The 12,968-nt window shown below is 42.5% G+C and overlaps 3 protein-coding genes across 3 annotated transcripts; 2 read left to right on the top strand and 1 right to left on the bottom strand.

Moving 5' to 3' along the window:
* Positions 1 to 291: 291 nt before the first annotated feature.
* LOC115679087 (tubulin beta-4 chain) lies at positions 292 to 3,612 on the top strand. The gene is made up of 4 exons (XM_030602639.2): positions 292 to 448; positions 1,110 to 1,513; positions 1,739 to 2,008; positions 2,730 to 3,612. The coding sequence occupies exons 2-4, from the start codon at positions 1,120 to 1,122 to the stop codon at positions 3,404 to 3,406; spliced, it is 1,341 nt and encodes a 446-aa protein (XP_030458499.1). The 5' UTR covers positions 292 to 448; positions 1,110 to 1,119; the 3' UTR covers positions 3,407 to 3,612.
* A 2,067-nt stretch (positions 3,613 to 5,679) lies between these two features.
* LOC115679167 (uclacyanin-2) lies at positions 5,680 to 7,117 on the top strand. The gene is made up of 2 exons (XM_030602756.2): positions 5,680 to 6,018; positions 6,518 to 7,117. The coding sequence occupies exons 1-2, from the start codon at positions 5,787 to 5,789 to the stop codon at positions 7,015 to 7,017; spliced, it is 732 nt and encodes a 243-aa protein (XP_030458616.1). The 5' UTR covers positions 5,680 to 5,786; the 3' UTR covers positions 7,018 to 7,117.
* A 1,461-nt stretch (positions 7,118 to 8,578) lies between these two features.
* Positions 8,579 to 11,027, bottom strand: LOC115679170 (10 kDa chaperonin, mitochondrial-like). Its single transcript, XM_030602757.2, has 3 exons — positions 10,832 to 11,027; positions 9,398 to 9,537; positions 8,579 to 8,816 (listed from the first exon to the last, which is right to left on the bottom strand). Exons 1-3 carry the CDS (start codon positions 10,934 to 10,936, stop codon positions 8,768 to 8,770), a joined length of 294 nt encoding a protein of 97 aa, XP_030458617.1. The 5' UTR covers positions 10,937 to 11,027; the 3' UTR covers positions 8,579 to 8,767.
* Between the last annotated feature and the right edge of the window lie 1,941 nt (positions 11,028 to 12,968).

Genomic DNA, 12,968 nt, shown 5'->3' on the forward strand with positions numbered 1-12,968 from the left:
ATTGTTATTTTGCAAATAAATTAATTACTTAACAAATCCGAGTCACCTACAGGGCACAGTGGCAACATCGTCATTTCGGACAAGGTCACTAACGTCAACCACAGCCGAACGTCCAAATATTTCAAAAAACCAAATAATGCGCCCTCGCCAGCCCAAGCGCCATCCGCACCGTTCAAGTCGCATCATCCGACGGCATCCAGCGGTCCGCAACGGAAAGGGAGGGAAACAGCCATGCCCGTCCGATCTCACAGCCTAGCCCCCTCCTTCTCTCTCTCTCTCTCTCTCTCTCTCAACCCCCCTTATAAAACTCCTCATTTCTCGCCATCGTCCTCTGCAATCCCTCAGTGTTCCCTTCCTCCCTCGCGCAACCCGATCGGGCCTCGCTCTCGGTCGCTCGATCGCCGTCGCCTTATCCGCGTTCCAGCCTCGCCTCGCCGGGATCTCGCCGGTAAGTTCCGCCGACGCGTCTCTCGTTTTCCGTCGCTGTGCAGTGCGTTCTCTGGTTCCGCCGGGATTTTGAAAAGATCTGCGTCGAACTCGATTGTCGCGGTTTTGCTTCGCTATTTTTGACCAGTTGGAAGTGAGATGGAGAGCTTGAAAGAGATGCTGATTGTTTTGAGCGATTTCGTTTGTTCTGATGGAGCTGTGCGAGAATGTCACTGTTTCTGGCTTTTTGTCGGTGAGAAAACGGCCCGGATCTTTTCATTTTTTGCTCGATTAGGTGATTTTCTGGTGTTTGGCGCTTTGTTTCCTCCGATTTCGTGCTACATTTCTCGAGGACTTTGAGATCTGCGCTTTGAATAGGCGCCTACATGCATGGTAAGGATGTTATACTGGGATAAAGGAGGTCTTTCGCTGGCGAGATAGTGTTGGAATAGAGAGAAATCGCGAATGTCTTGCTCCGAGATTTTTTTCAGTTGGCGCATCTGATTTTTCTTTTGAGACTCGGTTGGATTGTCGTTTGTGTCAATTTACTAATTTCTGGAACCTGCTTGATTTAGTTGCTGAAATCATTTGTTAGATTCGTTTAAGGGTTTCTATTGCCAAATTGGTCTCATCCGTGGTTTTTTTGAGTTTTGAGGCATGTTTTTCTCGTGATGTTCTACCAGATAAACGAAAATGAGAGAAATCTTGCACATCCAAGGTGGACAATGTGGCAACCAGATTGGTGCCAAGTTCTGGGAGGTTGTCTGTGATGAGCATGGCATCGACCCGACTGGACGCTACACTGGCACCTCTGAACTCCAGTTGGAGCGTGTCAATGTGTACTACAATGAGGCTTCATGCGGGCGCTTTGTACCTCGTGCTGTTCTCATGGATCTCGAGCCTGGTACTATGGACAGTGTACGGACAGGTCCTTATGGCCAGATCTTCAGGCCAGACAATTTTGTGTTTGGGCAGTCTGGTGCTGGTAACAATTGGGCCAAGGGGCATTACACAGAGGGCGCAGAGCTCATTGATGCCGTTCTTGATGTTGTGAGGAAGGAAGCAGAGAATTGCGACTGTCTTCAAGGTACATCCATAGCTTTCTTCTTGATTTTAGCTGCGGGCTTATTCATTATTCGTGCTGGATCTAATCTGCTTTTGGTAAATACTAATCCTTACTGTACATGTAGTGCAGAGGCTGAGATTTAAAGTTTTGTAACGAAACTTCGTTTTGCAGGGATGTGGCATGTGCTGTTTGATTTATCCACTTTACTTGCAAAACTGTCTTACCGAGGATTTGTTTATTGTGCAGGGTTCCAAGTCTGCCACTCGCTCGGTGGTGGAACTGGTTCTGGAATGGGAACCTTGTTGATTTCAAAGATCAGAGAGGAGTACCCTGACCGAATGATGCTCACTTTCTCAGTGTTTCCATCACCAAAGGTATCAGATACAGTAGTTGAGCCCTACAATGCCACCCTGTCTGTGCATCAGCTCGTGGAGAATGCTGATGAGTGCATGGTCTTGGACAACGAGGCTCTATATGACATTTGTTTCAGGACTCTCAAGCTGACAACTCCTAGTTGTGAGTATCATACTTATATATATAATTCAGTCTAGAAGCAGTGGATTTATGTAGCTTATTGGCCGTGATAGAATTAACATTGGTTGACTAACTTCATTACCGCTTTGCTATCTAGTATTATTCTTGAGAGAGTCAATCAAGCATCTTCTGACTGTCAAATGCCTTACAACTGATAACTAAACTTGGATGGTTACGATCTCTGTTTGCTTTTATTCATTATTTGTCATTGGAGTCAATTGATGAATAATAGGGGACATAGGCTGAAGCTGAATTTGGATGTTGTCACATGCTGACATTTTGTCTTGAAGGACTATCATTGATTATTTGGATATGTAGATATGTTTTCGTTGTAATTTGTTGATATTTATTTAAAATCTTTTAGTTGGAGTATGGCAGGCCATGGCAGGTCCACTTGATATGTAACTATGATTTACAACATTTGATTGGATTAATCATGGGGATTGGATAGCCATCATCAAAGCCCTTACTGTAGGAGTGACTTTGGTCTGAGAATCATATATTGTTCCGTAGTATTTTGTGAAGAAATTCTGCTTTGGACATTTGCTTCCGAAGTATTTGATCTGCTTCTCCATATCAGTTGTGATATTTTGATGCTAAAGATTGTGTGATAATGTGTACTGGTAGTTATACAGCATGTAAGTATAATTTGTTTGCATTTGTGATGTCTATTGAAGCTTATACGGGTTTACTTATATTGCAGTTGGTGATTTGAACCATTTGATTTCTGCTACCATGAGTGGGGTTACATGCTGCCTCAGGTTCCCTGGGCAACTGAACTCTGACCTCCGAAAGCTTGCAGTCAATCTCATCCCCTTCCCTCGTCTGCACTTCTTTATGGTCGGATTTGCCCCTCTCACTTCCCGTGGCTCTCAGCAGTATCGTGCTTTGACTGTCCCAGAGCTCACTCAACAGATGTGGGATGCAAAGAACATGATGTGCGCAGCAGACCCACGCCATGGTCGCTATCTCACTGCATCAGCCATGTTCAGAGGCAAGATGAGCACCAAGGAAGTCGATGAGCAGATGATCAATGTCCAGAACAAGAACTCCTCTTACTTTGTTGAGTGGATTCCGAACAATGTGAAATCCAGCGTCTGTGATATTCCTCCTAGGGGACTCTCCATGGCATCGACTTTCATTGGTAACTCGACCTCGATTCAGGAGATGTTCAGGAGGGTCAGTGAGCAATTCACGGCTATGTTCAGGAGAAAGGCTTTCTTGCATTGGTACACTGGCGAAGGCATGGACGAGATGGAGTTCACTGAAGCCGAGAGCAACATGAACGACCTTGTGTCAGAGTATCAGCAGTACCAGGATGCAACAGCTGATGAGGAACTCGAGTACGAGGATGAGGAGGAAGCTGAGCATGATATGTAAATGGTAATATCGAGAGGGGTATTACACCGTTGTTTCAGCAATTTATGCTGGTTGATGCCTAAGTACTTAATCCGGAGAGCATCTGGAGAGTGCATTTTCTTTTCAGTTTAATCTCAGTACTTGGATATGCAAAAGTTACATTGTCACTGTTCATGCTTGCTTGCAGCTATTAATAGTATCTACTTTGCTATTACATTTTAGTAAAACCTCTAGTTATTCACATCTCTCGAGTATTGGGCCTTTAACCATGAGCGACAAATGATCTGTTCTTCACTTCTCATATTCTCGATGAAAGTGGTTTCTGATTCCAAGCAAGCGAACGGCAGTTTTCACTTGGACAGGTTGCTGTAGAAATCCGGAACTCGCTTTCTCAGCTTGATGAAAATGATGATGATATTTTAACCGCAATCAGATTTGATTTTGATATCTGTGAACTGAGTAGCTGGCTTGCTTGTGCAATGATAGATAGGTACATATGATTGCGATGCGGTACTCTTTTGGTATGAATTCGCCCAATGATTGTGGTACCGATTTCAATTCAGTTCGTCCGTGATGGGCATGGAATACAAAACAAGTACAGCAACCACCGCCCTTCTTAATTATCTGTTTGAAATTTGATGCCTTCAACTGGGGTCAGAATTCGAGGAAGCTGGTAAGTGAGAACGTTTGGCGAGTTAACTGGGAGATGAAATCGATGACAATCTCAATGGGACCCGGACAATATTTACTTTTTTATTTTTTGGGTCAGAGGACAAAATTTACGTTAATTGGCCGTATTCACAGAATGTAACTCACCTGATATTTTGCATTTCGTAATTAATGGAAAGGATTCAAGACGGGACGTTTATGTCCTATTGATAGAATTGATGCAGATGAAAGGTCAAGTTCAACGTACGTTTGGCATCTCCACGTGAAACAGACCAAAAAGCTATCAACCCCATGTAATTGGACCCCACCCCACCCCACCCCACCCCACAGTACCGACACTAACTTTTTCGACACTCTTTTTTTCCTTCTTTATAGCAAAATAATGGAGTGAGGTGAGCCAGCTACCGACTTCTTCTAAACGTCATCGTTTAGGAAATTTTAGATTTGAGTGGTAATAACTTTGCAAATTTTTTATTTGAGATTAACGGGCCTATCATCATAACCTCATATATGGCAACCGAAATATCTCTTTACTCAGATATGTCATGTTTAGACAACTTAATACGTGTCGTTCAAAGGTTTGCTCCCGACACATATCAAACTTGTCATTTTTTTTACCGTCTGATCTAGGTTCACTGTCGAGACCACCATAACCAACCTGCGCAACCATTCCACGACCATTGATTTCACGGAAACCATCTGATCTGACCCACAAACATTGGTTCTTGATAAGAGACCCCAAAGTAATCAGCAAGCGCATGTGATGCCTCGCGACCGTAACATAGCGTCCATTGCAAGTCGCACACCTTTCTCCTCCCTTTTCTACAATCTTATCTTTTTAGCTCGTAACATGCAAAATGCAAAGCCCAGATCAGCCACCGCTTCAGAAATTATACCCGCACCGAAATGCGTTCCCGTCAGAGCTCACATGGCTTGTTCATCGCGGGTCGTGACAGGGAAATTGCTTGAAAATGAGGGGACAATATTTCGGATGCAATAATGGATTAAGCTCGTTATCGACGCAAGGCATCTCCCATGACCTTACTCTCTCTCTTTTTCTTCTTTTACGGGTCTGTCTTTGCTTTTTTTCCTGTGCAGAGGTTTTTGCAGTTCAGCTGCGTTTTGGTGGGGTTACACGAAAGATCTATTCCTTGCTCGATTCTCACTAAAATGGGTTTCACTTGCTATGATAGAACAAGATAGTAGCTGCTTTACACGAGTGCGGATTGTTGGATGGTCCATTCTTTTTTCTTTAGGCCTTCCTTTGAGTTCATGTGATTGCCGACATTATCTTTGTGTATGCGTGAAACATTCATATGAGCATATTAAAGAAAAAAAAGGCACAACCATAAGCTGAGTTACTTCTTTCGCGGGGTTATCTCCTGAATTATCTTTGTTTTTTCTTGTGAAACTCAACATGATTTGGACAGGATAAAGCATCCGGACAATTAGTCACTGGTCTTATTCTAAAAAGAAACCGAATCCTCCCACATTAACCTCTCCTGACTCCATTGGAAATACCACAGTGGTTTGGAAGCTAGCACGCGAATACGGACACACACAAACAAGACTGATTTGGTAATTTGAGACTGAAGTGGGGTCATATTAGTCACAGGAAAAAGCTGGAAACAACTCAACCTCAACGCCTACTCTCTCTCTCTCCTTTTCTTGTCCTAAAATCGACTGTCCTGGTCCACACTCAAACATAAACATTCAGCAACTGCGACTTCCTATGTTCCACAGATCCCAAGACACAATGGCACAGAGAAGGTACAGTTTTGGGCTTGTGACATTTTTCTTCTGCATCTCCTGTATTGCTCTCATTTCGCTCTCAGGATGTGTTGAGGCTTATCAGAACTACACTGTGGGTGGCTCTCTCGGTTGGTATGAAAACCAAGAAAAGCCTGAGATTGATTACCAAAGGTGGGCTTCTGGCAAGAACTTCAGCTTGGGAGATTTCCTCAGTAAGCTCTCTCACACCCACAACAATCTCAAATATCATCTTTCTTTGGTGGGGTTTTCTTGTTTGTACATTAAAGCTTCTTGTTCGCTTTAAGTCACAGTAGGCATAACTACTCCCCCGCCACTGAGGTGAGGCTTGTTTGGCTTGTGAAACTTTTGGAAATTGATTATGGTGCCACCGGAGTTGTTGCCTTTATTTGGAGTAGTTTTATTTACAAGTGTTTGATCACATCAGTTGTGATCATGGCTCTGCAAATTAGACAATTTGTGACTTGTCAGGATCTGCTCGAACATTAAGCAAAGGGTCTGATTTTTACTGTTCACGCCAAAATGAATTCAGTAATAAGACTCACGGTAGTTAAGAGATAAGCCCCAACCTAACTGATCAAGTGTTATTCCCTTACTGGTTTTAGCTTTTAAATATAGTATAATTGCACAGGAGTTGTGTCTGAAGTGGATCTGTTCTTTCTTTTAATTATCGAACCTTTGTGGGTTATGCAGTATTCAACACTGACACCAACCACTCAGTTGTGCAAACATACAATTTCACCACATACAAGCTCTGTGACTACGACGATTCCTTGGAAAAGGACACTGTCCTATGGTCGTCCGGCGATCCGTCCAACACCGCCACTCACCCAGTCACTGTGGCCGTTCCGCTCATGAAGGAGGGGACGAATTATTTCTTCTCTAGCGATTATGACGGTGAGCAATGCCAGAACGGCGGCCAACACTTCATGATCAATGTGACCCATGGGCAAGGCCTGCCTGAAAGTCTGAAGAACCCATTGGACCAGTCGCCGGGTCCGGTGAGTCCTGATTCAGGGGATGACTCGGCACCCGACACTGTGGTTCCGTCCAATTTCAACAATCCGCAAGAACAGAGCACTGATGACAATGAGTCATCTGGGTCTGTTACTCTAACAGCTTTGGGTGATAAGGTCTTCAATGGAGTGCTCTTGATGTTTTTGGGGACTACATTGCAGACCCTGATGACTTGAGTTCTTCATACACTCTGATCTATCGATCTTCTTCTTCTTTTTTTATACAGATTTTTATTCAAACTGTTTACTAGATACGCTATACAGTATTCTTGGACAACATGGAGCAAATGATTCAAGGATGATTTTACCCAAAAAAAAAAAAATGATTCAAGGATGATTAGATAGATAAAGTAGAAGCTCTTTGTTTCTAGAAGATATGCAGATCAGTCAATGATTGCAACACCAATCGTCTGGAGAAATTCATACGCATTGCAAGAAAGGTGAAGCAGACAAGTATGCATTAGAGCATAATGAATGATGGGCTGGTGCACAAGGAGAGTTGTTCAGGGTTTCTGTCATCTCTCCATGATTTCTCCATTTAAAAAAAGTTTTGGGACGACATAGCTTTTGCTTACTGAATTGAACTGTAGTGAAGTGCTTTGATTGCTGACTGAGGTGCTGCGTCATATTTAACTCATGAATTATGAGGACGCACCAAACAAAAACGAGTATATATATGAATAGCAGTTAATCGGTCCTTGTGGCCATGATCTTGAACTTACTATATAAAAGAGAGGCAATGATGATAATGTCAAGGAGAAATTTGCCAACACCAGCTAGCGATGAGTTGGCGGTTTGCACTGCGATAGTCAATTCTTGCAGCATAAAACATTCAGATGATAGCTCTGCTTTCATGCCAAGGAAACATGGTGAAACAACACCGCGGCTTATTAACAAGAGCAGGGATTTGATTTTGTTAGGAAAAGGCTAATCAATTGCCTGAGTTTCATTACCTTTTCCCCTTTTGATATTTAGTTTCTAGACAACGAAGAAATTTCTTCAGGCGAAAATCGTTGATGTTATGGGGTGTACAGAAATCCAGCTTTGTACAGATCACGAAATTCATTGTTACCAACATCAGACCGAATACCCTGACAAGATTTCATTAGTGGACGCCTTGGAACTCTTACAAGAGCTTAAGTTTGTTTCAGCATGAGCTGAGCTTGTGACAATTGAAAGCTACGGGGCCATCGGCTAGTCAAGTACCTATGGATGTTTATGAGGCTCGTTGTTTGGTGATGTGTCTGTTGAAAACTCTTATGAGGCTCGTTGTAGGCGAAATATTCAATAAGCAAAATGAGGCAAAACTTCAGTTGTTGATACCCTACAGCAGCAAATTCCTGCCTTCTTCAGGGTCTGAGCACCGGACATTTTTGTAACATCATGCGACATCGCCGGTTTCGCGTGCATCTCGCAAAAAAAAGACATGTAAGGCAAGGTCTGGTCCATTACCTAAAGTTTGCTAAAGTTTCAAGACTTGTGCTGTGCTTTTTCTCTTAAGCAATATTCTATCGACAGGTCATGCTAGGAAAAGGCTGAATTCACATGCTAGGAAAAGGCTGATGTAGTTATGTTATACAGGGGTTGATGGAAAGACCCACTACGCCTCAGTTGTAGGAGGCAAGCGCCTTGAGAGCCTGATAGGACACGGTCCCAACGGTGTCTGAACACTTGACCAACTTCACACTCGAGTGATAATGTTGCCAATGAGTCACTGACAACGATGACACAGAAAGACTTATGTAATGAGAATTAATGGCTTTCCATTGCAACGTAGGCTCAAGTGTTCGTGAAAGCCCAGTTCGAATCAGCTCTAGCTAAGGTTTGAAGTCTCATGGATCATTTAAAAAAGAAAATCAAGTTGCAGAACAGTAGTACTCCTTGACAGTAATTGTTTCATGCCTCTGAGAGTAAATGAAGAGCACGCTTAATCATGAAGAGTCCCCAAGATGTCTTCATCTCTGTACAGATGAAACCTGCATCATCGAAGGTGACTAAATGAGAAATGTAAAGCTAACACAAACGATACCTTGAAGCAGCTATTGCAAAAACAGGAGAAAGAAGCACTAGCATGCAATTTTAAAAGCAAGCCAATGAAAAAATTTAAGGTTATGCGCAAAAAAGCAAGCCAACGAAAAAATTTCTGCCCCATGGTCAGTTGTCACTGGCTCAGTCTAGCAGCAAAGTAGACTATGATTCTACCACCAAAACAAACCTTAAAAATATGACCAGAGGAGGACATGATATAACGAGTTGGGATTGGCAAAAATACGAAAGTCGTCCTAGTAGCCAATCTTTAAGGGGGATTACCCACGGAAGGGTATATTATCAGCCTCCGCCATTTCATTCATTTGGAGTGGCAAGTAGTTGATAAGGCACAATTCAAGAGGGAGATCACATTGCGCAAATGAAGAAACGGGTTGTTGCAGAAATTAACAGTACAGAGGCAAGATGTACAACTAGGATACATCCAAAATGTACACTAACTTCACAACGAAGAGTTGACTGAACCGGTTGCAACTTGCAAGCAGAAAGTCACACAAGATTATGAACTTACTCTTTCTCGCCAAGCTTTACTTCAGTTCCACCATATTCAGGCAAAAGAACCATCTCTCCTTCCTTCACGCTAACAGGAATAATCTTCCCATCCTTATCCCGAGCTCCAGGACCCACTGCTATAACTTTTCCAGAATTCAGCTGCACCGCAAGCATTGGGAATAATAATAAAACCAACCAAGAATTAAAATGTTTCAATCGCGACGACAGACAGCAACATCAATCCTAACATAGATAGAAAAGTCGGTTGAATGACAATGCCGTAGATTGAGTCATGTCAGGGCTTTGATTCCCAAAATCTTCATTTCCGTAGTCTAGACAACCCCATCTATTGTATGCATATCCTGATATGCATGCGCATGTGTGTGTAGAGAGAGAGAGAGAGAGAGAGAGAGAGAGAGAGAGAGAGAGAGAGAGAGAGAGAGAGAGAGAGAGAGAGCACCTATCTTTACTCACTCTATTGAGAAAATATGATGAATTTTCTCAAAAAGGACAGAAGACCCACGTTTTTAGATGGGAACTACGAATGACCTTAATCCTACCAGAAGAATGCATGGCAGTAGAGGTAGAGCATCGTGCCAACAGAACCACGATGTGCTCAAGTGATATGAAAAATGCTCAGTCAATGTCTTCCGACCATATTCAACACATCAGGAATTAAGAACTCATACAAGGTATGACCTAACCACTATTCTCGCTCACAATCTTAGAAAGAAAAGCCTCCTTTAATCCTTGCTAATGCCAAACCTTGTTCTAGCTAGGAGTTGAAAGATCGCATTCCCAATACTCGGGGAAATCTTCAGAAAAAGGGCCTATTCTGAATGTTACGATCGCCATTTCATTATAACAGCAAAAGAAGGTGAGGGAGAGTTTGAGCAAACTTGGTTAATTGCACAAACAATCCTCGAGCTCCTTATAGATGGTAAAAGGAGGGCCAAAAAGAAATGAAAAACCAACAGCATTGCCGCAGCAGGCAAATCCGGCATTAGCATATAGAACAACTCAAAAGTGAAAACAAATATCAGCAACATCAAGAAGAACTCATGGACTCGGAACGGGCATCGAAGAGAGGATAAAGCACTTACTAACTCAAGACGTAAACTTACTCTACACAGGGCATAATTCATTCAACAGTGAAGCTGCTTTCTACACTCGAAATTTACTCAAGGAACTGGAAAACAAGAGCACTAGTAGCTGCAATTACAAGGTTCAAGACTGCCACCGCAGCTCACGATGGCAGCAGCAGAAGCTCAAAAGGACTCGTAAGAATTCGACATCCCGCGACACCCACGAACAACCCTCGTAAGACGAGACATTTCCCGTCCTCCTCCTCCATCTAATTCTAAACCGAACGTTCGGACACGGCGGAGCAGCATGCCATTGCAATGGATCCTAGCTGAAAATACCATTTCAAGAAAAGGAAGAAAGGGCGGACCTTGGTGGTCTTCTCGGGGAGCAAGATCCCGGTATTGGTTTTGGACGGAGGGACGATCTTCTCTATCAGGACGCGATTGAGGGTCGGGATCAGACGCTTCGCCATGGGAGGTGGGGGGAACGGGAGCGACCAGAAGCTTCTGCAACTGAAAGCTCGGGGGAGGATGATGGGTCTGGGAGAAGGAGGAGGAGGAGGAAGGTAGGGTTTTGGGAGGATTTATGGGCGCGTGCAAGTTCGAAAATGCCCCCGCGATGTATGGCGTTGTTTTCTCCTTTCTTGGTCGCCAAAATTTGCATTTAGCCTGATCTTCGTCATTTACAGCATTTTTCTTGATTTTGCCTTTTGGTTATGTGAGGATTTAATTTAGGTTAGCCGAATAAATAATCCCCGAAAATTTGCCAGAAATTACTTCCTAATCACCATACTCTAAAGAAGCCCTTCTCGGCAAGAAATTCGACTGTGTAACTTTTAAGGCGGAAGATCCCGTGGCCTCATAAAATGTGTAACTTCGTTTTCCTTGAGAAAAATCTCAGGCGCTGTTGCTCGTGCCTATTGCATGATAGGTGAATAGGATTCGTATCATGTAAGTTTGAAATAAAGTCTCGAGATACTCGTCGTTAGAAAAAGGTCATCAGATTGTTTGGTCTACTCTTATTTTTTCTTCGGTGCATTTTTCTCTCTCTGGTGCATTTTTCTTACTCTTTAAAATTTGGGAGATGAAGTAAATATATTAACCCAAAAAAATTCTCCCATGTTTTAAATTGCTACGATTTCAAAAGTTTTTAGATATTTGACGGTGAAAGTCACGTTTCAGCGGTCACAAAATAAAAAGAAGCAGGGGGTTTTGTTAAAAAGTGTATCTAGACATTCATTGACAAATCATTTTAAAATAAAAGTTATAATTTTTTAGATGCTTTTTTTCTCGTGTTATCAATAATCGATAGTTTAAAAAACGAAATAATTCATATTACAAGTTTCTCGGGACACTCTTTAACAAGACTCAAAAATAAAATGCAGATTGATAGCAACCAGACAATGCTTGATTTTCTTGACAACGTATGAATGCCTGGGATCTTGCACACACTTCAAGGCCCAGCCATTGTTCTGTCGGGGTCAAACCAGGCCCATTTTTTTATAGCCCTCGCACAAAAATTTCAGAAGGTTCAAGTCTTCTGACTTTCTGAATTTTGTACAATCGATTCATTCAGTCAATTGCTCTCACCAGACCGCTAGATTAATTAACGACATGGCATTGTGATTACGGAAGATATCGTCACATGATGCTAAGGTGGTGTCGAATGAGTGTTAAATTAGCGAAACTAGGAGAAAACGAAAAGAAAGAACAAATCCTAATTTGATAATATGAGTTACAACGCGTAAACGAAGCACTTGATTGTACCAATCAAGAATGTTTGAGCACTCGAATGAACGAAATAAAACTTTACAGGACCAAATCGCACGAATCGAAAACGATAGGGGACTTGATTGCATAAAACAAATTTTAGAAGATCAAATTGCACGCACACTAAAACTTAAAGGGAGAAATATATCTGCACTTCACCATTGCATGCCAGATTTTCTTGGGGTGCAAGTGTAAACATCAGCCAAGTGAGCATCAGGTGGTATAATTGCTCAGTTGTCTGCGAGAAAGTTCTGATGCAACACTAATTCCAGCTTCAGATTCAGATGGAACAGGATCAGCTACAATTCCCTTTCTATTTTTCTTTCCTTTTGTGGCTTTTTCTCCTTTTCAATTTCAAATTCACAGCACATGACTCACAGACATATTGGCATGCAGAGATGTAAATTTTCGAAGCATAGATACACCGTTTTCGAGTCTACCAGTGTCACACATCTTCTTACCTGCAGCTTGGGGACCTTTGTCTGCCAGAACTTGCCCCCACTTCCCCCTCCCTCTCTCTCTCTCTCATGGAGGAAACATTCTGGCTAAGTGAAAATTCAAGAAAACAAAAGCAGTACGTTTTAATGGGGAAATATCTAAATTCTGACAGGCAATAAGCAACAACCCTTGTAATGATTTTCCATTGGCGACAGTACATGGATAACATGGACAAATTCAAATCACTCAAAACAGATGAGCTCCATTCTTTCTTACCCGAGTTGCATAAGATTTTTC

Source organism: Syzygium oleosum, unplaced genomic scaffold (genome assembly GCF_021117445.2).
Source record: "Syzygium oleosum isolate NSW1041296 unplaced genomic scaffold, Sole_v2.1 Sole_v2.03, whole genome shotgun sequence".
In the NCBI taxonomy this organism is placed as follows: domain Eukaryota; kingdom Viridiplantae; phylum Streptophyta; class Magnoliopsida; order Myrtales; family Myrtaceae; genus Syzygium; species Syzygium oleosum.

Bases quoted from the DNA above. Each gene is read 5' to 3' on its own strand.
- LOC115679087 (XM_030602639.2), top strand. From the start codon at position 1,120: ATGAGAGAAATCTTGCACATCCAAGGTGGACAATGTGGCAACCAGATT. The intron at 1,514-1,738 runs GTACATCCATAG...TTTATTGTGCAG, and splicing joins GAATTGCGACTGTCTTCAAG to GGTTCCAAGTCTGCCACTCG. The intron at 2,009-2,729 runs GTGAGTATCATA...CTTATATTGCAG, and splicing joins CAAGCTGACAACTCCTAGTT to TTGGTGATTTGAACCATTTG.
- LOC115679167 (XM_030602756.2), top strand. From the start codon at position 5,787: ATGTTCCACAGATCCCAAGACACAATGGCACAGAGAAGGTACAGTTTT. The intron at 6,019-6,517 runs GTAAGCTCTCTC...TGGGTTATGCAG, and splicing joins CAGCTTGGGAGATTTCCTCA to TATTCAACACTGACACCAAC.
- LOC115679170 (XM_030602757.2), bottom strand. From the start codon at position 10,936: ATGGCGAAGCGTCTGATCCCGACCCTCAATCGCGTCCTGATAGAGAAG. The intron at 9,538-10,831 runs GTCCGCCCTTTC...CTTGCGGTGCAG, and splicing joins TCCCCGAGAAGACCACCAAG to CTGAATTCTGGAAAAGTTAT. The intron at 8,817-9,397 runs GTAAGTTCATAA...TCGATGATGCAG, and splicing joins GTAAAGCTTGGCGAGAAAGA to GTTTCATCTGTACAGAGATG.